Source organism: Populus trichocarpa, chromosome 19 (assembly GCF_000002775.5).
Source record: "Populus trichocarpa isolate Nisqually-1 chromosome 19, P.trichocarpa_v4.1, whole genome shotgun sequence".
Lineage (NCBI taxonomy): Eukaryota > Viridiplantae > Streptophyta > Magnoliopsida > Malpighiales > Salicaceae > Populus > Populus trichocarpa.
The window spans coordinates 15,469,889-15,493,426 of NC_037303.2; the positions used below are offsets into that span (position 1 = coordinate 15,469,889).

Below are 23,538 nucleotides of genomic sequence, written 5' to 3' on the forward strand. Positions count from 1 at the left end.
AAGTTCAATCACTACACAATAAACACTAAAGGATGAATTAAAAAAAATCAATTTGTTTTTTAAAAAACTCTAATCAGCATGCTAAACGCGTGACTAACTTATAAAAATGAGATAATCCTAGTATAAAAAAAATTAAATAAAACAATGAAGGTCAAATAAAACAATTAAATGCTAAAAAAAAAAAATCAATAATAAAATATCGGAAAAAAAACTTGAGTTAACATAGGTTAACTCAACCAACACGTGACAACCCGGTATATGAGATCAGAATAACCTTATAAAAAGGAAAGTGACAAAACTCAAGAAGCTGAAGGTCTAATAATATAATATCAAATGATAAAATTGAAAAATAAAAAAAAAAGAACCTAAAAATAAAAGAATGAAGTCAAACCGAACTAATCTTTGAAACTCATGTCCCAAATCATGAGACCAGCTTACCCTATAGAAGGCAAACCCACAAAAATCATGAAGCAAAATTTCCAACCATCCAAATTTAAAAAAAAAACAAATAGCAAACAAAAAAATGATGACCAAATCTAGTACAAAAATTAAATGAAATAAAATAAATCAAGAAAATGATATAAAACAAAAAAGTAGAAATCAAAAGAATGAGGATCAAATCTAATATTAATATTAAATGAAATAAAAGAATGATGGATTAAATTGAAAAATAAAACAAATCAAGAAAAAATGAAAAACAAAAAAAATAGCAATTTAAAGAATAATAACCAAGTTTGATAGATGAAATAATTAAAGAATGATGAAATACAAAAAAACATTTTGACTTCATAAATTATTTCAAGTAAAATAAATAATAATCAAAAGAGCAAAATATAAATTTAAAGAAAAACCAAGTTGAATGACTAGTCTGAAAAATTGGATGGTTTGACAAGAGAATCGAGAGAGAGAGAGAGAGGTCGCTAACGACAAACCGGTAGTTTGTTGGCAACATACGCCACCCAGGCATAAAGAGTGACATCAAACACTTTGCAATGCCACTTTGGAATATGGTGTTTGGCCAACAAGCAACATTGCATGTATCGCTCGAACCCCTCATACAAACCCAAGTGTTAACGCATTCAATGCAAGCATTGATCATTTTTTTTAATAATATTTAAATTTAATAAATGATCAAATCACCCCTCTTATCCCACATGATAATAACAAAATGCCATAATAAAAGGACAAAAAAAACCATCGATAATAAGTTTAGAATTCTTTGTTATTAGGAATAATTTAGTTATTTTATTATTTTTTAAAAAATGAAAAGCTAAGCAGTTCTTAAACGAGTTATTTATTCTTTTTGATATATATAAAAAATAACCGATTCAACTTCAATCAATTTAATAATATCAAATACACCCTGTAAAAAGACAATCCACCACCAATTTATGCTTCCATGGCTTTTATTATGAATGGTAAAAACATCATTATAAATCTATAATGCAATGGGTGTTGCCCCGAATCACTCATGCCTTTGAGGTTTATATATATATATATATATATATATATGATAACATGCTGGACCTCACAACCAAGGGCCTTGGCCTTACATCGTCTTTACCATAGCCATTTGCCCAAACACCTATAGGGGACTGACTATAAGAGAGCCCAATCCAATCAAATATCACCACATTCATTTTATCATAGGTAAATAATTTTGTTTTTTTTTTTTTTTAAATATAAAGGACAGATAAGTTCGTAAGCAAAATATTTTTCTTAAAAGTAAAAGCAAAGAAGGGGGGGAGACAGACCTTCTGGTTCATGGGGGGAGCAACAGAATTAACGCCCATGTATAGGAGGAGGCTTTTGCGTTTGCGGCCCCTCCTTTTCTTTTTACTTTCTAATGCTGATGGTGATGGCGGTGGCTTATGAGTCCGTCTTTGGAGGGAGAGTTGGTGTGCTTTCTCCTCCAAAGCCCATATTCTTGCACTCCTTCTGGTTTGTCCATGCACGAGCCCATAAATCTGACCTGTTCCCTCCTCTTTCAGCATTCTTCTTCTACTCTTGTATGCCCCCTTAACCCCTATTCAAATTCATTGCATTACAAACAAAACTGATTTAGACTTCCTACTACTCATCGATCATTTGCCCAGTTTGAGGCTAATCAGTGTTTATATCAGCTGATCTTTTTCATATTTTGTACATGGTCTCTCCCACTCCCACTGATTGCTGCATTCATATTAGTTTTTTCGGTTTCACAACAGCGACAGGAATTTATCTCTGCCATAGACAAGAGTATATTGATTTCCCCTCTCTTATCAGAAAGAAGGAAATATGTTATAACGTAAAGACTAAAGAAAAATAAGGGCTGATTGATGCCCCTCTTCTTATCAGAAGAAAATAACAAAAACTTAATGGCTGAAGGCTGACATGCAATTCCAGATTTCAGTTGCAATTTACATGTTCAACTGTCTCTTTACGTTTTCATGCATGCTTCATTTCAATCTCTCAGTTTTTTTTTTTTTTCAATCCATTTTCTTTTGCACTTTTAATCACAAATACATGTACCAACTGATTGACTTGAACAAATTCAAGCCAAAAATAACAGAGCTCCAGAAGCATCAACACTCGCAAAACGAGAGAAACAACCAAACTGAAAGCTGCCCATGTCACCTCAACTTATCAATCAGCTTGTACTTTAACAATTATTTTGAGGAATGCACAAATCTGTAAAAAGAAGTGAATCATGGTGTACAAACAATGCACGGGTTGAGTACAAAGAAGGTACACAAGAACAAATAACCAAATCAACTCTTACCAACAGCAAGGAAATGAAAGCAGCTAAGACTTCAACAATAGCAGGATATCTTCCAAAACTAGCTAGATATCTATTGCTTCTTCCTTTGAAGCAGCCCTGTTACCTAAAATGATCTTTTGAGAATTTGATAGACTAAATCCACAGACTTAACACTAACACTACTCTCCATATAAATCAAGATATCAGGCACCTTGTCGGTGATAGGGTTAGCGTAACGTGGATCAATCAATTTGACAACTGTACGGTGATTCCAGAGCATGTAACTTCCATTTTGGTTTAACATAAGATTCTTGACACATTTGGCACAGTGCCAACGCGTTAGGTTCTGTCATCATCGATACGACAAAGTTTGTAAGGTAAGCTTGAATAGATTCTGAAACGTAAAGTTGAATCAGTACAGTCAAATGAAGTATGAGGAGCAAAGCAGCATGACAGTCACAGAGAATGCTAACCATGCACATCATGTTTTATCACTGCAAATCACAACTTATTGTGTTTGCAAATGCTAATGTGCAACTAGGCCTACTTTGTCAATAGTTTTCTGCTTGTCCGGGTTTTATATGTGACGAGTATATGGAAACTCAAAACCTTAACTTAATGATGTAATAGAAGGTTGAAGGACATGGCTCTAAAGAGTTTATCAGTGCATGCAATTGAAAACATAAGCAAATACTGCATACATGGAATCCAAAAAACTTTAGAGCATCTCCTGAAAAACCTGAGAGTCCAAAACTTGTAAATCATTTGGTGTGATAACTATACAACAGAAAATAACGGAACAAATTTTACTCATCATCAGCAATTCAATGCCACCCAACCCAAGGACCAAAGATAAGACATCCTTTTGTATAAGAACCAGAGATTAGACATTGGGAGAAAATCAGATCTACAGTTTTTGGGTGACTTTTCATGCATTTAATTGACCAAGTTATGAAGGTTTGTGTATCTCACCATAATCTCAGTTGAAATTGTCTTCATCCATCAAATGGTATTGCTTTCTTTCTTTTCTTCTAAGACGTAACAGATATTATCCCTTTGGTTGTTCATTATGATGATGGAACCCACAGACGACAACCATCAATTGGTCTTGTACAACAAGGTTGCATTTCATAGGAGGTCAACAACATTGGCAGCTGAACAACTTCAAGCTTTGTATGGTCAAGGGAAGATTGCAACATCTATGCCTCCAATTTAATGGCTGAATCAAGGGCATCCACTGTGCTATTTTGCTGTGCCCAGAGCTGCGCGTATCTACCTGCCTTGGTCAATAGAACTTCATGGGGTCCCTGTTCAACCACTTTACCATTCTCCAGAACTATTATCTGGAAAATCATATTTTAATGGCCAGGAAAATATGAGTAAATATTGACAGTAGAGGGCAGGTAAGAGAATAATATAGAGAAAGAATAATGACGATGCACACAGAGCATTATAATCTTAGAGAACTCAGAACTGAAGTTAAATAGGACGTTGTATGTTAGAGCGTCCAATAAAAAAGCTAACATGAAGAAGCCACGCCTTATAAGACTCTTTCAAACTTCCCAAATGCTTCTTTAACACCTAACTTCACTAGCAGGTCAACATATTTCACAATCAACAAATACGTTTTGCATGGAGGTTTACATCAGCAGCAATGCAAATTGTGACTTTACTCATGCTCCAATCCAAGTTAAAGCATTCAATGCAAAAACTTAGGATAACAGGTTGAAACTCCCATGAACTATATGATCTTATGCAATTTCATACAGAACCAACAGGGGACTGCTTTAACAATGCAAGTGCATTTGTGTCCCACAGATCTAAGGGAGTAAAAGGAATGCCTATTATTTTGCTTAAAAAGAAAAGGAAACAAGATGTAACAAACTTCCTGCTGATGAAAGTGGAGAGAGAGCCTGAAATTGAAGTAAAGACAGACAATAGCAGAAGCATGAAATTTAAGCGAGCAAGACCGTGGGAATGCTCTAATCAAGTTACTAAATATTCTGACGCAGAACCCTAAAAGTTTAAAAACATAAAAAAATGAAGGAAACATGCTTTCCAAGAATGCTCACCTCATCACACTGCATGGCAGTTGTAAGCCTATGGGCAATGAAAACTGAAGTTCGATTGCTGGATAATGATTTCAATGCATTTAGAATCTCTGCTTCAGTGGTGCTGTCAAGAGCACTTGTAGCTTCATCACATAGCCTAAGGAAATCAAACGAGACAAAGTTCATTAGGCATAGGTGACTGAGGGAAAAAAGAGCTGATATTTCATCTGCTTATGTCTGCAGTGTTGTTTATGTTGATTTAGTTCAACACAACAAATCATTTAGGTTATTAGATGTGACCATTGTCTTTTGGCTAGGTTCAGAAATTGCAGGGGCACATACAGCAGCATTTAAACTAGAATTTATATACTGGACACTGGAACAGGAAAAATTGATCATCGGTGTTATTAGACATGGTTATGCTGGTTGAGAATAAGTTTACTAACACAAACTTGAAAAGAACATAAAGCACAAAAAAAAATATCTTCTTAATTTACAGAAGCAGTGGACAATATCATTTGAAAACTCTATATAAGAACTATAAGACCAGTTGTGGTTTACAATGAAAATCATATGGTCACTCCATTTTGTTGGGCACTAAATGTAATTGTTAAATGCACACGAATGTAAGACCAAAATAGAAAGAGTAGGTATCTTGACTAGACAGAAATATTAATTCAACAGCATTCTTTAAGATTTGGTGAAATGGAATAACCAACTCGATATAATGGATGGATGCATATTGATAAATAAGGATGGAGTTCTTACATGATAGGAGCGGCTTTCAAAAATGCACGGGCCAAAGCCACACGCTGCTTCTCACCACCACTTAACTGGATGGAAAAACTTTCTCATTATAAACAGTCAAGATTCCACAGAATAGAAAACTACACACAATTGTTTCATTTCATTTAATTATGGAGCACTTTGTGTTCCAAGTAGATTCCTAAACTATCCACAATTTATAGAGTTATTCTGCCATGAAATTTCATCACATTTGTTAAGTTTTAACGCTATCTACCTGTGTACTTTATGGAGTCACTATCCCAATCAAGGAGATATGAAATAACGGTGCATCCACTGAGCAGCCAACACCAACTTTTTACTATTAACTTATAGTATGATGGTTAGCAGTTATTACATATATGTAGATGCATTGCAGCCCACACAATTGAATGACATGACATCTGAGAACCATATTTCTCAACTTTCCTTTCTTTTCTGGCTGCTCTTGCTCCATGCAACAGGAAAAAAAAAACCATATGGTATACACAAATCACACACTATCTCCAAATGGATCAAGACACAACTGGAGGGCAATGGATCCACAAGGTTTAGAGTGGCATAGATCAAAAAGTAGACCATCTTAGCCTAACCCATGCAGTTTCATGTCAAAAGGATGAGCCAAGAAAATACAGGATGGAGTGAAAATGAAAAGATCATCTAGCAGTAACTCGTAGTATTTTTATGTTCTCAGTTCGCTTTTGGTGGGTATAATAATATTTGGATCCTAAAACAAAATTCCATCCAAGGTCTTGAAGTTAGGACTCCTATGGCCATTTCAAATAGAAAATTTCTTTAGTTGATAGCAGTAGATCTCTCACCTTGAGCCCTCGTTCTCCTACTATTGTAGAATATTTTTCAGGGAAGTTCATGACAGTGTCATGGATTGCAGCATGTCGGGCAGCATCATAGACCTGAGGTTATAAATAATGGTAAGTGAAGAAGTAATAAGTGTCATAAATCATGAATAATTTCAAGTGTGAAAAGGAAAAAGACACACTTCCTCTCTCGTTGCTGAAAGACGACCATAATGAATGTTGTGAAATATTGTGTCATTGAAAAGTACCTGTATGTCGAACAAAAGTAGTTCAGCTCCTCAACATTACAACTTGCAAGATCTCACAAGGGAGACCTAATTAATATGGGTCATTAAAACAACATGGACAGCTAAATTGCTCAAGAAAACATACTGTGTCTTGTGGGACAACACCAATAGACCTCCGCAAACTATCCAGTGTTACATCCCTTGTATCTTGACCATCAATTTGTATCTGCCAAGGAGAAAATGCCAATTGCCAGACCAAGAATAGGGAAGAGTTTCAATTGGAATCAACAGTATTGTTATGGATCAAACAAAAAAGTTCCAGAAAGACTGGGAGGAAGAAGTGAAACAACAAATAGTACTTCGTTTCAATTCTTCATCAGAACTTATTTCAGAGGAAAATATCAATTGTGGGAGCAGAAGATCTGTTGGACCACATGGCAATAGCAATGGAGGAATCAGTACTTACACTTCCAGAAATAGTGTCGAAAAGCCTGAAGAGTAATCTAAGAATGGTTGACTTGCCTGCAGACAGATACATTTGAAATAAATTAGCAGTGTAATCAAGAGAAAAAGCATTCCTTAAACGGGTATGAGATTGTCATTTAATTCCAGCACATGTAAATGAACTTCCTTGTTTGCATAATATAAATTTATAACAATAATTGCTTAATATAACACAAATGGAGAAAAACATGTTTCTAGATTACTATGATATTTTTATCTCAGCCCTGGTTTCACCCTATAGATTACCATGATATTTTTATCCCAGCCCAGGATACATCCTACAAAACATCACATCATGAGTAAATATCATCCATCATGGGATATCAGAACTATGCATCATCTTTGGAAAGATTAATTTATGAAGAAAGTGAAACATAAATTCCACATTAGAGAACTACTCTAACAAAAATGGTCACAAATACAAGTAGCCCATGATAGTAAGAACTCTAAAACAAAAGAAAACCTTACCACTACCACTTGTTCCAACAATAGCCACACTTTTTCCAGCTGGTACAGAAAAAGTTACACCATCAAGAATTTTTCTTTCTTCCAAGTAGCTGTCACGAGTTTAATATGCACAGTGGATGAGCAATTAATAATCAACAAATCATCAAATATTCACACATGAATAATAGTACAAACTTTTTCCAGCTGGTACAGAAAAAGTTACACCATCAAGAATTTTTCTTTCTTCCAAGTAGCTGTCCCGAGTTTAATATGTACAGTGGATGAGCAATTAATAATCAACAAATCATCAAATATTCACACATGAATAATAGTACAATATTCAATTTCAAATCTAACCACAATCAAACAACAAACATATAATCCATGTCACTAATCTGTCAAACCAATTATACTGTTTAACTGCACATGGATCCAAAATAACAATTGGCCTGCACACGTACAGAGAGTTGAGGACAGGAAGGGGGGATTGAATTAACTATGAAGATAGTTCAAGGACAACAATGAATTGAAATTCCTCTGGAGATCTTCAAGTCTCCATAGATGATAAAGGATGACTGATATATAGTATAAGTGTGGATATGTTTAAGGAAATATGTTACAATTTGGGATAAAAGAATACAAATGAAAGTTGAGATTCTGAAACTGCTCAACTCTATGAACCTTGAAACATTGGTTTTCTTCTCAGGAAAGAAAGAAAGAAAGAAAGAAAGAAAGCAAAGCCTCCACTTTTCAGGATGTCATCTGATAAGTAATCTATTCAGTATTGATTTTGTTTTCTCTCTCTCTCTCTGTAGCTTAATTGTCAAGAGTTGGAAATGTAGGACTTTAGCTCTTGAAGGAATTGAAATCTGACTTCTGGACCATACCAAAAGAAAATCTAAACTGTAATAAAATTAGATTTTCTATGGAAATAAAAGAAAAATATTTCCAGCCTTCAAACCTAGACTTCCTTCTGTATTGTGTGAGTAAAAATTTCATTAAATCAACTAGCTTTCGCTGGTGAACATTTAAGCTTGCTTTGGAGTGAGAGTCCTCGAACACTCAGAGTTTACCACCATTAGATCAAATTCTGACTTCAAGTAGGAAACAGGCAGCAAAAATCTATATCAGCACATCAAACACTAAACCTGAATGATTTCGTCAGCTGGGTTGCCACATAAGCCATTCTCTATATGATACAAGAACAAGAATTTTATTTTTTTATAAGGTCATCCAGGTACAGGCAGATCAGCACCACAGATTACTAAAGCAATATAATGATCCCAATTAGAAACTGGGAAAAGAAAACCTATACTAAAGTAAAATCAATATCAGAGCCAGAAGCGGAAGTAATTTTGGATAGCAACGACTTCAGGAAACAGACTTGCTAAATGCAAGAATTTGACAGCTTATTCAAAATAATTGCAACAATGGAAATAACAACTCAACTTTATATATGAAATTGAGACTAGCTGGATGTCAAACAAATTTCAACAAAGAAGGAACCATCATCATACCTGAAGTGTACATTGTCAAATTGAATGCCACCTCCCTTTAACATTAGAGGTTTGGCATCATCTTTATCTCTAATATCAGGTTTCTCCTGCAGAAATGTATGAAACAAAGTACTTCATAAACCAGGTCCACAAGGAAGCAGTTTTTTTTTTTTAAAAAAGGAAAAATCATTTGGATCAACAATCAAATCCATGCACTATAGTGTTACAAATGAAAATGTAATAAAATAAAAATGGTGCATTTTTTGTTTCTTTTGCTTTTGCTATTCTACCATGCTTTACGGGGGTATGTTCAGAAATTGTCAAGTTGCTTCACAAACTGGAAAAGATAATGGAATTGTAAAGAGTGAAAAAAAAAAAATGAAATGCTAGATTGACTCCCGAGCTCCAAGAAAACTTCAGAGTTCCTTGAAAAAATACCTCGAGTAAGTGAAACATTGACTTCATGTCAACAAGACTCTGTATTGTCTCACGGTAAACACTGCCAAGGAAATTAAGTGGAAGGGAGAGCTGGAAGAGTAGTCCATTTACCATAACCTGTGTTTTCGCATTCATACATAATTTGTATGACCATCAGTTAATCACGAGATAATAGAGCCTTATAATAATTTTTCTTTTATAAAGAAGCTTTACCAAATCACCAACAGTCATCTGGCCATTCATAATTCCATGTGAACATAAAACCATAGCTGTTGACAGAGCTGTGCTAAAAATCACATTTTGGCCAAAATTCAAAAAAGCAAGACTTTGCGATGTTTTTAAGGCAGCATCTTCATACCCTGAAAGAGAGCATTAGTATGAAATTGAGAGAGAGAAAAGCAGATATAAACACAAGAAGAGACTGATTAAAAGCGATGCTTGAGTTCAGAAAAGTAGTATGGTATAACATATAGAGTCAAGCATTTAGAGTACCATGTCCTTGAATTATAGATGAGATTGTGATGAAATTCACTCGCTTGGCTTGCAGGCCAAGATAATCAGAGAAAAAATCAATAAAAGAATGAAGCAGAAATAACAAAAAGAAAAGTGCTTGTCGCAGGATGCCTTCACAGGCATTAATGATAATGGAGTTATTAAAAGATCAAGTTGAAACATAAACAATACATAAATCCAAATATAGAAACTTTCTAAACAGGAAAAAGGTCAAGTTAAGAATAGTAAGATGGGGCGATGCCATTAAGCAAACCATTTCAGTTACTTGCAAACTCTAACTTAGTCTCGAGCTAAGTCAAGGTTCAACTACTCACCATATGAGTGTTGCCAGGTGCTTGAAGGTTAGTTCATAGCCACATTTTCAGGCACGTGCTTGAGAGTATAATATAAAACCATCACCTAGACTCACCTAACAATTTAAGCTCTTGCATCGAGTGGTTCTTTAGCATGGTGTTATAGCCTTCTTGATCAAGTGGTTAAGAGTTCAAATCCTACCATCCACATCCTCCTTAATTAAAAATTTCAACACAAGATAATGGTAAGCCTTTGCAAGTTTTAGAACTAAAGGGCTATCACTTATTGTGGGTTACAGAGTATATAAAACCATGTAATTGAACCTCATCTAACAGCTTCTGGGTTGAGGGATACTTTGAATGCATGCACAAAGAAAATGCTTGCAGGATTTGTAAGTCGATCATTTGGCCTCTCTATCAGCCATCACCCAGCACAATATATATATGAAAAACACGATTGACTATAATGCAGATCAGTGCTACTTAACATCTCATTCTAGCAATGCCACATCATGATTGTCTTTTTTATGTTTTTATGGGTCATCAATATGTTAATTTATTCCTAGCAGTGGCAGGTTTGTTTCAGATTTAACATTAAAGAAGTAGATAACAACTATAATGCTCCAACTACTCACTCTTTAAGTACTCATCATATTGCTCAGCTTCATAAGCTTCATTGTTGAAATATTTGACAGTCTGGTGAAAGCAGGGAAAAATAAAAAAAAGCAAGATAAGCAGAAGCTTTGACAATGGAAAGAAATTGGTTGCAGCACAGTAAATGAGGCATCAAACAACAGATAGAAAGAAAAGCATTAAAAAAAAGATGCACCAGAGTTAAGCAGTACGTAAGCAGAAAAAAATACCAATAAAAGGAGGCAACATAAACTCACCTCATAATTGATAAGGGAATCAATTGCCTTTGTACTAGCATCATTATCAGCTTTATTCATGGCCTTCCTGAAATTGGTTCTCCACTGCACATGACATGGAAAATTTCATGAAAATGTGATCAACAAAAACACTCTTGCTAATTTATGAAAAAGTTTCGGGGAACAGATCATAGAGCTACTACATGCGATCACAATCTGTAGCGTGAAAGAAAATGACAAAGGATAGCACCACAGCACATTCTCAAAATTCATGCAGAAAGATGATTGTGGAAGAAGAAGTGATCAATTAAGAGGTGAGAATTGGAAGAATGTGAATTGGAAGTGATCAATCAGTGTACTATCTATTTCAGAACCCATGTGCAAGGTGGCAACAAAGAATTGGAAGAAGATATATTACCCGTGTCACAGACAATGTGAAAGTAACATTTGCAGCAACTGAGAGTGAAGTGATCAACACAAAAGGGGCTCTAAATTTTGAACCTATCTATTTCAGAACCCATGTGCATGGTGGTAGCAAAGAATTGGAAGAAGATATATTACCTGTGTCACAGACAATGTGAAAGTAACATATGCAGCGACTGAGAGTGAAGTGATCAATGCAAAAGGGGCTCCAAATTTGTATGCCAGTATACTTGAAACCATAGATATCTGGAAAGATGCATGATAAAAATCGGTCAGAAAATGTTCAGAAATAAGGAAGCAATTGTACAGGTAAAGACTAAATTTCTAACAGGTTATGCCAAGAAACTGAAGAGTTTCATTACAGACAGGTATCAAGAATTCCACAAAAGATTGGTATGTTGTTTACCAGGGATATCAGCATGTTTAACTAAATCCAACATATTTAAAAAGTCACGTGACACAAAAGAAAAAAAAATCCAGAAGAAGTTCATACCTCTAGAATGGTTGGTACAACATTGAATACCATAGATGAGAGGATGAAGTTTATTGCTCGGCTACCACGATCAATTATTCTACTTAACCCGCCAGTTTCTCGACTGGAAAGACAGTGATCAAATGAGATACTTAACAGAATTGTCACGAATAAACTATTAAATGCCGCCTATATATATGACAGAAAGGAAGGGCTTTTCTATGATGTAGCATCATCGGTTTGAGGAAGCAAATACCTAAGATGAAAACGGAGGTCAAGCTCATGCAAATGTGAAAAAACCTGCAATTTCAAAATGAAAAAAAAAACATGTACATTAAATTTTTAAATCAGAACAAAGAAAACAAACACATCCACAGATAAGACCCAGAATAGGTAGAAGCATTGATTAACCTTCCCAGACACAGTTCGGATTGTCCTCAGAGCTACTTTAGAGAACACAGCAGTCCTCAATTCTGGCAAAAATACAATTGTAAATATGAGAGGAAAGGATAAAAGATACAAACTTGTCTAGTGTAATGAGTAAGCAATCGTGTATAGTCGCAGTAAGTTACCATTGAAAGCAGAGGATCCACAGCGCGCAATGCCATAACCAATGAGAACAGAAGCAGGGGTAGCAAAGAGAGCAAGGAAAGTGGAATTAGCAGCGGTGAAAGAAGCAAGAGCAGTAGCATTGCCTGTAGCAACAGTCAACCAATCGACAGCCAGCTTAAAAAGAAAAGGGACTTGAACATTCAAAACCTTAGCAACCAAAAGGAAACCAAGGGCCAGAAGCACCCTTAAGCGAAATTCAGGGTTATCTTTCATCCATAAATAACTGGCCAGAGTCCGTAAGATTTTCATGTCAGCAAGTTGCTGGTCTGATTTATCAGCAATAGCAGGAGTCGTAATCGATGGTGATGATGAAGCTTTATTGGCAGCATCATCATCGTCTTTATCCTTTGGAGCTGAGGTTGAGAAGAAAGCGTGGCCATTGAGCATTGAGTTCTGTTTTTGTAACAAAATTAATAATAAATAAATATATAATAGTGAATTACGAACAGATATGGAGAGGGGGTGAAAGGACAAACCGGTGGCCGGAAAGGAGTCGAGGAGGAGGAGGAACTGGAAAGGAAAGCATTGGGATTCCATGAGGGAGGAGTGGAGTATGATGTGTTGGATAGGAAGGGGAAACTGGCGTGAAGAGCAGTGCTGCTGTCGGTGCTGCTCGGCCCAAGAAGAAGGCGGCATCTTCGGGTGTGATGATGATTGGGGAGGGAATGGTTGAAGCAGCATAGAAATAAGAGAGGATTTTTATTATTATTCTTGTATTTGTAATAATTAGAGTGGTGATGGCGAAGGAGGTGGAGGTTGTTATGAGCCCTAAAGCACTTATTAGATGCCGAAGCCACTGTTGCCGCCGTCGCCGTCACTAACATGCTGGATTGGGATTGGGGTAGGGATCGGGATCGGGATTGCTCTCTGTTTCTGTGTCCTTATTAATTTAATATAATTTTAATGAAGGGAGCCAATGCACTTATACGGTTGACTTAGATTGTTCTCGATATGCTTGCTCACATTTCAGAATCTACTGACAAGCCAAGCCCCTCCCTCCCTTCCTTCTTCCCTAAAGAGAACAAAAAAGTTAACCGCAACTGCCATTGCGTAGTTGTGAAATGTGGGGCCGTACACTTACGTTACAGCACTTCTATTCCATTCTCTCGTCGTGTTCACTCACTCAAAGACACATGAAATCAAACCTGTTGTCTATGATTTCTACACCTCCATTTACAAACTATTTTCTTCGTAAGGGCTTCCAAAGCAGAGGCAGAATGGCAACTACCTGCAGCCTGCAACAATATGGGAGACCACCACCCTTTATCAATCTCCACCACAAACAGCAGCACTCAAGCAACTGCTCCTCGAGGATTAGTGTAATGGTGGGAAACAGGAGTGTTATGCTTCAGGGATTTGGCAATAACAATAGCAGTAAGGCAGCAACTGCGGGGATGGTGGTGAAATGTAGTGGGATAGGAATAGGTGGCTGATTTACTGTGTTTGTTATCGCGTGCAAATATTTTTCTAATTGTTTATTTTTTTTTTGAAAACATATTAAAATTAATTTTTTTGTAAGATATTTTTCTATTTTAATATATTAAAATTATTAAATTAATGTTTTTTCAATTAAGATATATTTTTGAAATAGACCTAGTTTATAACGCACCAAACAGTCACTAATACTCGATCCAGGGCAATGGCTGTGAGATGTGGAGGAGCACAAAGCCATTGCCATTTATCTCAATCGCCTCATCCGTCAGGGCTACTGTATCCTTGACCTCACTGCTTGTGGCCTCGGGGATCCTGAGACCACCCTTACCGAAGTTCATCCTGTTTGCCCTGTAAGAAGTAATATATTAGATGCCACTAATGGTCATTTCAATATCATACCACATGATTCTTCTTCTTTTTGTTGTTGATTTTTAGGCACATCTGGGGAAGCAGCTCATAGCAAGGTGGTCTTTTCCCCCCAGAAGTTGATTTCAGACCTGAACACCTGCCGCCTAATGCCAAAGGACTTGTGGTTTGGATAACTGAAGCCAAGGCGTGTCACATTTCTATGGTTTTCTCGGGATCCAATTAGCGGGAACCAAAAAAGCACAGGCAGCCTTCAAATCGATTAAAAAAAAAAAAAACCCACATTCAGACATGTTTATGCATACCTCATGTACAGGTTTTATCCAAGGAAGGACTGCAGTTTCTAGCTCTGCTGCCAACACTCCGCCCTAATGTCAGAGTCATTGCTGAACGTGGAAATTGGTAAGCTTTGTTTACTGATTATTCACCAATCATTTAGTCCCATTTACCATTTTGATGACTCTCGTTCCGTTCTTCAAAACTCGAATTCGTTGCACGCTGCAGGTCTTAATGTTATAAGCTTAATTTCACCATGCATCCACAGTTTCATATTGCAATCAGTGAAGTCTCAGAATGATTGAACCCTGCAAGTTGCCAGTTCGTTTTCCAGCAAACCATCATTTGCCATGTCAAGCAATGCTTATGAAACAATAATGATAATCTTCTTGGTATCAAAAAAATCAAACTATGCGTCTAGAGGTATTTTCACATTTGTTTTTGTTAATTCCATCACCATCAAAGGCAATTTCATCTTTTAAGGTCCATTAATTGATTCTTTTAATGGATAAAGTTATTGGCAAGTTAGAGGTGATCGTGCATTGTGTTCAGCTGAGGCACTGACTTGGACTGACATCAACAGACATGATTGTATCCTTATTAGTCTATTAGCCGAGTTTATCATCGAGCAAGAACTATACCATTACAATAAATTACTCTGTTGTTTAACAGACTATGCAGGACACTACCCAAAAATCCTTCATGTACTAACTAAGTCCAGTAAAACAAACATAATACATCTCATCAACACATTATACGACGTTCAATGATCTTTCACAGTGGCTTTAGGCTCACAACCCATCAAAACATATACCTAATCTTTTAAGAAATAGGTATATACATACTATTACAATAAACTTTCAAGGAAAGTCCAATCTCACTATTGTATTCCTTTTTTTTTTTTTTTCTAGAGTATAGTTTAACCATTTCAATTTCGTCCTATCACTAGATTCTCTCTTGCCATTATAGTCTAATAACATTTACACATAATCTAATAACGTTTTATCATCTTGAAATTAAGGAAAAATCAAGATGGTTAGTTTAGAATGCTTGACCCCAAAATATTCTGCCGGCTCCAATTCATTGATGGTTTTGGTCTCCACATACTCCAAGCAATGGACAAACTAGTCCAATTAACTCGTATCAAATCCTTGCATGGTTTCCCGAAGTTATGCTTTTCTTTTAGTGAGAGGACCATTGCTGGATTGAAGAGGTCATTGTTTAACTGACACAAGTAGATAGTCAAACTTTCCTCGTATAAAGCCAGCAAACTTCTATAGTTTTGGGATTAAATAACAGCATGAGAATCAAGCTACATAAGCCATATAAATTAATTCTTAGAATACAGTTTAAACTATTAAATTAAAACTATCATAATAGCCTAGCCCAAAAAAATTCACTTAAAAAATATATTAAAGAGCAACATCACCTTATAATTTTGAGTTGGAATAGTTAACTTTGAGACTTGGGATATATAGCAAAAGAATAACGTTCTTTTGACATTCAAATTATTAATAGGTTACACTTGTTTTTAATAAGATAAATTAGTCAACGTATCCTTGGTCCAACTTTCTCACAAGAAGATCTCTCCGGTGATCAATTCCAAAACCAAGAAAAAAACAAATGCCCGTGCTAACAAACAGGTTACCAAGCTGAGGCTAGACGATATTTTAACAATAGAGCGACAAAAATGCAAAGGAAGTGGTCTTGTTGAAAACCCTGCAATTGTACATGTTGAAGTCCTAACCTCCGTCTCATTTACCCTTTATATTTCCTATTCTCTCGTATATCAACATAAATCATAAAACCTACAAAGTAACAAACTAAATTTTTCTCTTCCCACGCCTTCGACTGTCCAGATTATCCAAATCTAGTAGCCTTGATGATGAAGAAGCTGGCATTGGAGTTGATAAACCAACAGACTCTGGAATGTCGAGGTTGACTCCCATGGACTGGCTTTCCATAGCACGCTTGATATCAAGTTCATGAAACTGTTGAACTTCAATTCTTACCTTGTCGATCTGCTCATTGGAGGATACATGTAAAATAACAGGTAAGAGCTAGCAGATGGTCCAAAGTAAACCTTTTGTCATATATGTAATTAATTGTTGTCATATGAGCAAAATATGAGTCCAAATTAATTTACCAGTTCAATGTGGTGAATGGATGAATGTGCATCAGCAAGTTTTGTTTGCAGATCATCTAACTTTTTCTTTCGATATTCCTCATTCTCCATTTCATTCCCAATCTCTCCTAATCCTTTATACAAACCTGCAAGAGCAGTTGTGGTATAACCCAGATGAGATGATAACCAATAAACCGAATGAACTTGACAGGTATGGAATCATAAATCTCTCCAAAATAATCTAATCTAGTAGAAACAGGAGAGCTTGTTCTCCAAGACTAGCATTCTTAAATCAACAAATTAAAAACTTTTACATAATTTAGTCTTAAAGGACTGCTAATCTCAACTAATTTAAGTATCAGTTACGGTTCAAAAGAATTGCTATTTGTTTTCAAAGCAAAAAACTTTCAAGATAAGTATAACTGAGGTCTTGCAGAATGGTCATGAGATTCAAAGTAGTATCATTTTTGGTTCAATTCCACCACCAGCGTTTTATTCCCTAACAGCCCTCTCCCCATAAATCCAGAAGGAAGGAAAGAAATTTTACATCTTCAACACACATACTACATAACTGGCCATGGATTGCCACTTTATGACAGGCAAAGTATTAAAGAGTCAACAACATCCACATTGTCTGTCCATTCTAGTAACATACAGATAGAGAGTGGGAGATATATTGCACTTCAGAGCTGACTAGATCAAATCAAGAGCAAGGATTCAATGCAGAGAGCTATACCTGTCAGAACCGACAGCACCCAGATCTGAGTTGGGATATCATAAAGCTTCTTTGCCAGCGTAAGGGAAGATCTCAAGATCTCTCGGGCTTGTACAGTATCATGCAAAGCAAGAGCCAAATGTCCAAGGATTGTCAAATACTGTGCAATGAGTTGAAGGTTACCCATACTATTATGAGCAATCTGCAGGCCCTTGGCCAGCCGAGCTCTGCACGAACAATGTTATTTTAGCACAAGAGAAGAGAGATGGAAAAGCAAAATTTAAAGATGAACCTCGAAACCATTTATTGAAAAGAATAAAAGTGTTACACACACACCAAAAAAAAGAAGGCAGGGGAGCAATATTTCTTAATCAATCTATATTTATACTTCTCCTAGCACCATTTAAGGTGTGCGTGCCTTCCTTTTCACAGTTCACACCAAAAATTTACTTCTGTTCCTCTCTTTTTTTCCTGTGAATAAGTTCAACTCTATTGAAATTTTAAAAATATCCAGAAAACACTACATAGTTTAAGCATTCAGGTGTCATATCCTAAGATAAATTGTTCATTTCAATCTTCCATAGCACTTAGTTCTTGCATTGGATAAAGAGAGAGAACAAAGCCTGGCATCCCCACAAAAGAAGGAAAATAGCTTTTGGCAAAACACAACTTAGAAGGTAAAACTATTTTCTTCACTAACGATGACTTTATTAGCTACGTGTGGTTAAAGGATAGCATATAGATATAGGGATGTGGAATGGACAGGACATAAAAGCCATGAAAAATAATGGCCATATGCTATGCCAGCCAAACATCCTCCAGTTCAAACAAAATTTTCCATAGTGAAGTTGTTAATAAGAGCCCAAGCATCTACCGTGCTTCCTCATATTCGTCCTGCCTCATCAATAAAAGGCCATAAGCAAAAAGAACACTTGCTTGCTCTCGAACTCCTACAAAAGAATCCTTCATTCTGTAAATTGGTCCAATCAAATCAAGTGCCTGCACCAAACAAACTAAAATGTAAATAAGCTAAAGTATTGAAGAAATTTATTGCACTTGAAATTTAAATTGCTATCTACAAAAGTAACATCAACATCAACATCATCATCATCATCATCAACATCAACATCATCATCATCATCATCATTAAAGGAGACATTTAACCTGTGATGATGATTCAGCATCACCAATGCAGATGTAAGAGACAGCTGCATAAACTTGGCACATAGCTTGCATTGACTTGCTCCCTGTTAGCTGCACAAACAGCATATTTGAAACATTTGGTGGGTCATATGATAAAGATCTGCTTGTTAAGCATAATAAACATTTGCATATGCAATAACTAGCTTTTGCTGATTATAGCATTAGCTAAATAGAATGATGCTCATTCTATGATCCCTATGCATCATTCAGACCATCGAAGTTGAAATTGGTTAGTAGTGGACCAACTGTAGTGTGACAGTAACAGCAATACCTTTGCAGCTTCAATGTAATGAAAAGCTGCTTCACTATAACAGCCAACAGAATGAGCATACTGCCCTCGTAGCATCTCAATTATACTCTCACAGGCCTGTAAAATTGTTGGAAAGCGAATGAACCACTCTTTCATTTGCACCAATGCCTAACAACATAGAGATCATGATAAGTATTTTGTTTAATGAACAGCAAACCAACGCCATTGGTTTGTAAAGTATAAAAGGCCTGAAAACCAAAGAGCAGACTAAATCAAATTCTACTAGCTATTAAATAGTTGTGGTGGGTTAAAGTTCTGCTTATCAGTTGGAAAAAATAACCAATTACTAACTGGAATCACCAATTCAAAGAGAAATTCTCAGTTGTGAAAGCTGGCTTCTTACATGAGTGAGTGAACCAAAACATTTTAAGGTGAACTCAAAAGCAGAAAAATTCAATGCCTTAGTATAGGCACAAGTACGTTATACATTTGACTTGAGTGTCTTGTGTCTAACTGAATAAGTATATCCATTTAGTGTTATATCATATCATTGCCAGATATTGATAACTCCTCTACAGCACTATGTTTAACAAGATAGAATAAAGAACTAGTACAAAATAAGCAATGAAAACATTTTAGCCCTTTTATTTGATCATTCCTGTTCAAATATTGCATGATCAAGTTTATTAGTGAACTCAGCAACCCTACATAAGGGTATAAGCAACTGCACGAAAACACTAAATTAGACAAATAGAAAGATAATCTTGGAATATAGAAGGTCTTGTGCCCAAATACCACCCACCCCAAAGGGCCCAAACTCGCTTCTCCACATTCTCAGACAGAGAAAGAGAGAGAGGAGTAGGAGGTGAAAAACACACACTACATGATAAGCAATAGTACTGGAGGCACCACCCACCTACCTCTTGTGCTTCAACAAATTCAGATCTTGTGAGTTCCACGGCAACTTTGTTTTCAAGGAACTGCATTAAAAGCATTAGATACACACCAGCCATCCAAATGGCAGAGTGCTGCAAATCCACTTCTGCTCAACAGAAAATGCCAGAAAGCTCGTATAAGTGACCCAAAGGATGAAAGATACATCTTTTGAGCATCATGTAAGAATGAGACTAACCTCTAACACCATCAGTTATTCCAAGCTTCACCAACTCCACTGCAAGACAATAACTAATCATGTTTCTGACTAGCACACATGGTCAATACTTGAATTGTAAAATCTAGCATTATTTAAAACGCCAAAATCTCTCATACTGACTGTCAAATTTATAAGAAGTAGGAGCTGCAATTCATTGAGGCAAGCCTAGAATATTTACCACGCTAAAAATTTCAGACAAAGGAAAATCCAATGAAATGTTATGCAAGCCCCAAAAATGCTTATCATATTAAAAAGAACTGTCAGAAGTGTGTGTCCACTTCAATTTAACCAAGGAAGTTTCGATAATTCAAAATGAAATATCAGTCTTAACTCAGATGGATGAGAACTGACACTAATACAGTAACATGATTTTTATACAATGCAACTAAAAAACCAAAAAGATGAAAGAAATGAAATTGGTCTTAGTTAAAAATATTAAACCTTGAATAGCACGCATCCCAGATTGAATCCGCTTTGCACACTCCTTAAAAAGTCCTCTTGGTCGACCAAATATGACCACCATAAGATCAACCAGAGCATAGACAGCACTTTTTGGCAACCATTCTCCATCAATGGGAGGTGGTGCCAACACAAGCTTCTCTTGCCATGGCCGTTTAGTATTTCCAAAATATGCAGGTTCCAGAGGTTGTTCAGCGGACCAATTCGTGTTGTTCATACTTGAGATACGATCTTGAATTTGAGCTTGCTTTGAAGACAGTAAGGACCTCTCTCTGTTGGGTAAGTCAGGCCTGGAAAGACTTTGATTTAAAGCATTGAGTTCATTGGTTAGTCTCTGTGCTTCCCGCATTTTGTGCGAGTCAGCCTTCATAGCAGCATCCAACTTGTCCACGTGCTGGTTGGCATTCTTGTAGTCGCAGACACGAAGTTGATAAAATATGTGAAGTAGCTCATTGTAAAAAAGCAAACCAAGGCAGTGTTCCCTCTTTCGTGCCACAACAACCAAAAAAAAAAACAAATTCCAATCATAAGGCCTAAATTACACTACAATCAAGATTCATTTAGCAGAAATTATCAAAAAAAGAAAGACAAATTACTGACTCTATCAGGGCCTAATGATTCCCAAAGGTCGTCGCATCTACGAAGAGCAGACTGAACTGAATTATCATCGTACCATTGCATCAGATGCACGTGCAGTACCGAAGTTGCAAAAAACATCTAAGATTTGTATAGCAGATTAGTGAGATAGTAATGAGTAAAATAAACCAAGCATCGACATATATTATCAACAGAAAATTAAAAATAACCTGTAACTCGGGATAACATAATTGAGAAGCAGAATCAAAGCCAGATTCCAAAGCAGAGAAAGCAGAATGATAATCTCCTTCAATAATCAAAGCATTAGCCAGCTGAGAATTGAAATTGCAAGCCCATAACCTCACCGAAACCCTAAATAAATAAAAATTAAAATAAATAAACAAATGACAATATATTTTTACAAAAATATATAAATAAAATGAAGAATGACTACATACTCGGGAGGAAGGGAAGCTGTGAGGTCGAGAGCTTTAAGGAGGGTTTGTTTTTGAGGAGGAATAGCTCCAACGAGATGATAACACTGACTTAACATGCTGAAAGTACGGAATTTTAAGTCGAAGCAAGAAGGAATCTGTTTGAGAAGAAGTTGGGAGCGTTCCAGATGGGATTTTGCTTGATTCACGTTGTGAGAGTGCTTCAGCAGTAGAGTTGAGATGCGGAGACGGGTTTTCACCTCCACGATCGGTAAGAAAGACGCGTGGCTCTGACAGATGGCTTCAAGGCATTTCACTGCTTTTCCTATCTCTCCTTTCTTCTCCGCGTAATCTGCTAATCCCCATAGTCCCTCTGCTACTGCTTCCATTTTTTTCTTTTTTAATTTAACTACATAATGAATTTGTTGCAGATTCCATCCACCAGCATTTTTAGGGATTTTTTTCAACAGCACGCCAGGAAGATTGGTACTGAAACGACACCTCTTTCTTCAGCACTTTTACGACACGTCGTTTTTCGATTTTTAAAGCGTTTTATTTTCATCAAGGGGTCTTCATTTAGTTATTGCTTGCATAAAAAAATATATTATTAATTTGTGCACACTATTATTATTATTAAAAAAAAAATACCAATGACATGTTTGTAATCCTTTAAATTGAATTGAATTCAAAAATTTTAATGAAATTTATATTTAAAATTCATTTTTAATGTTAAGAATTGAGTTTGAAATTAAAATTAATCTTTAAGAATTATACAAAAATAAATCAGATATCAAAATCTTTTTATTTATAATTCTAAAAATAAAAAATTTAATGTTAAAACTATTTTTTTTAAAACAACAATCTACCTATTTTTCCAGAGACCTTGAAAAATAAAATAAAGTTGATAAGGGTAATATGAAAAATAAAATGAATTAAATTTCATATCTTGCAAACATGTGAAATCAACTTATTTATGAATTGAATTCAAATTAAAAATTATAAAATGAATTCAATTATAATAAAGAATTGGTTCCAAACAAGCCATAAAAGGTGTGGGCAAACCATTATAGCCTACGTCGTTGTTCACACACCCATAAAATTTATTTTAGAAGTGTGTTTTTTTTTTTTCATTTTGGTCATTAAAGTTTTTTCTCCTAGATTCAATCATTTGGCTCTAATTTGTTAAATAAGAGCATAATTAAAAGATGGAGGATCAAAGTGAAAAATAAATGAAAAATAGATGGCAATTTCAAAGTTTGTAAAAGTTGACTTTTATCCTTATACTTTTCAATTTCTTTTTTTTTTCAATCCTTTGTTACTAAATTGATAGCCAATTGGCTCTGATTTGTTGAATAAGGGCATGATTGAAAGATAGAGGGTCAAAGTGGAAAAGACAAGAAAAATAAGTGGTGGCTTCAAAGTTTGTGTGGAAAGTCCTCTTTGGTTCTTATATATACTTTCCAATTTCTTTTTTTCAGATCCTTTAGTTTTTACAATTTTAATTTTTGAACAAAATGTCATTTTTCATACTTTTCGATATCTAGTATGAGAGAAGAGAGAAAGTCATGAAATTCTTGTAGTAGAGAGAGAAAGTCTCGAATGACATTGATTTAGCCAATGAAAATATATCAATCTTGATGTCAATGAGTTTCATTCGATAAGAGGAGTCTCACCTAGGTGTTCATCTGATCTTGATCTAAAATTGGCCTCCCCATTACATAAGATGGTAGATCTAAGCTCGTGAAGTTTTGTCATTCTAGGTTTGGGGACAGGTTTTTAGGGTTTTTGAGGTCATATACCGATTTATCAATGTGTATTAATGTTTTGGGTCAAAATATATTGAAAAAGAGATTTCTAGGTC

The 23,538-nt window shown here is 35.7% G+C and overlaps 2 protein-coding genes and 1 long non-coding RNA gene across 8 annotated transcripts; 1 reads left to right on the plus strand and 2 right to left on the minus strand.

Annotated features, from left to right (window-relative positions):
* Positions 1 to 1,625: 1,625 nt before the first annotated feature.
* Positions 1,626 to 14,099, minus strand: LOC7498112 (ABC transporter B family member 25, mitochondrial). Of its 5 annotated transcripts, none has more exons than XR_008058173.1 (20): positions 13,163 to 14,099; positions 12,647 to 13,079; positions 12,486 to 12,547; positions 12,331 to 12,374; positions 12,096 to 12,198; positions 11,741 to 11,848; positions 11,201 to 11,284; positions 10,946 to 11,006; positions 9,718 to 9,863; positions 9,505 to 9,621; positions 9,088 to 9,173; positions 7,592 to 7,680; positions 7,086 to 7,141; positions 6,765 to 6,845; positions 6,575 to 6,640; positions 6,396 to 6,488; positions 5,560 to 5,624; positions 4,813 to 4,948; positions 3,713 to 4,083; positions 1,626 to 2,026 (listed from the first exon to the last, which is right to left on the minus strand). XR_008058173.1 is itself a non-coding variant. In XM_024591885.2 (19 exons), exons 1-19 carry the CDS (start codon positions 13,508 to 13,510, stop codon positions 3,940 to 3,942), a joined length of 2,322 nt encoding a protein of 773 aa, XP_024447653.2. In that variant the 5' UTR covers positions 13,511 to 14,099; the 3' UTR covers positions 3,448 to 3,939. The 5 variants fall into 5 exon arrangements, 2 of the variants coding, with proteins under 2 accessions (XP_024447653.2, XP_052305341.1); XR_002979429.2 differs by lacking the exon at positions 1,626 to 2,026 and adding an exon at positions 2,594 to 3,086; XR_002979428.2 differs by lacking the exon at positions 1,626 to 2,026 and adding an exon at positions 2,594 to 3,134.
* Positions 14,100 to 14,330: 231 nt separating this feature from the next.
* Positions 14,331 to 15,365, plus strand: LOC18108672 (uncharacterized). Its single transcript, XR_002979231.1, has 3 exons — positions 14,331 to 14,470; positions 14,556 to 14,888; positions 14,991 to 15,365. It is a non-coding gene; the product is annotated as an uncharacterized LOC18108672 (long non-coding RNA).
* Positions 15,366 to 16,453: 1,088 nt separating this feature from the next.
* LOC7494645 (sister chromatid cohesion protein SCC4) lies at positions 16,454 to 22,176 on the minus strand. Of its 2 annotated transcripts, none has more exons than XM_024591572.2 (12): positions 21,702 to 22,176; positions 21,474 to 21,615; positions 21,268 to 21,384; positions 20,650 to 21,151; positions 20,188 to 20,226; positions 19,976 to 20,097; positions 19,077 to 19,172; positions 18,767 to 18,856; positions 18,477 to 18,601; positions 17,624 to 17,829; positions 16,909 to 17,033; positions 16,454 to 16,783 (listed from the first exon to the last, which is right to left on the minus strand). In XM_024591572.2, the coding sequence occupies exons 1-12, from the start codon at positions 22,064 to 22,066 to the stop codon at positions 16,586 to 16,588; spliced, it is 2,127 nt and encodes a 708-aa protein (XP_024447340.1). In that variant the 5' UTR covers positions 22,067 to 22,176; the 3' UTR covers positions 16,454 to 16,585. The 2 variants fall into 2 exon arrangements, with proteins under 2 accessions (XP_024447340.1, XP_002325624.2); XM_002325588.4 differs by having other exon boundaries at positions 19,077 to 19,223; positions 21,702 to 22,174.
* Between the last annotated feature and the right edge of the window lie 1,362 nt (positions 22,177 to 23,538).

Excerpts from the sequence above, each read along its gene's own strand:
- LOC7498112 (XM_024591885.2), bottom strand. The coding sequence starts at position 13,510 with ATGTTAGTGACGGCGACGGCGGCAACAGTGGCTTCGGCATCTAATAAG. Across the intron at positions 11,007-11,200 it reads ATTCCCTTATCAATTATGAG|ACTGTCAAATATTTCAACAA; the intron begins GTGAGTTTATGT and ends TGCTTTCACCAG. Across the intron at positions 4,949-5,559 it reads TTGAAAGCCGCTCCTATCAT|GCTATGTGATGAAGCTACAA; the intron begins GTAAGAACTCCA and ends TGATTTCCTTAG.
- LOC7494645 (XM_002325588.4), bottom strand. The coding sequence starts at position 22,066 with ATGGAAGCAGTAGCAGAGGGACTATGGGGATTAGCAGATTACGCGGAG. Across the intron at positions 19,224-19,975 it reads AATTTGTTGAAGCACAAGAG|GCATTGGTGCAAATGAAAGA; the intron begins GTAGGTGGGTGG and ends CTATGTTGTTAG. Across the intron at positions 18,857-19,076 it reads ATTACATTGAAGCTGCAAAG|CTAACAGGGAGCAAGTCAAT; the intron begins GTATTGCTGTTA and ends CTGTTTGTGCAG.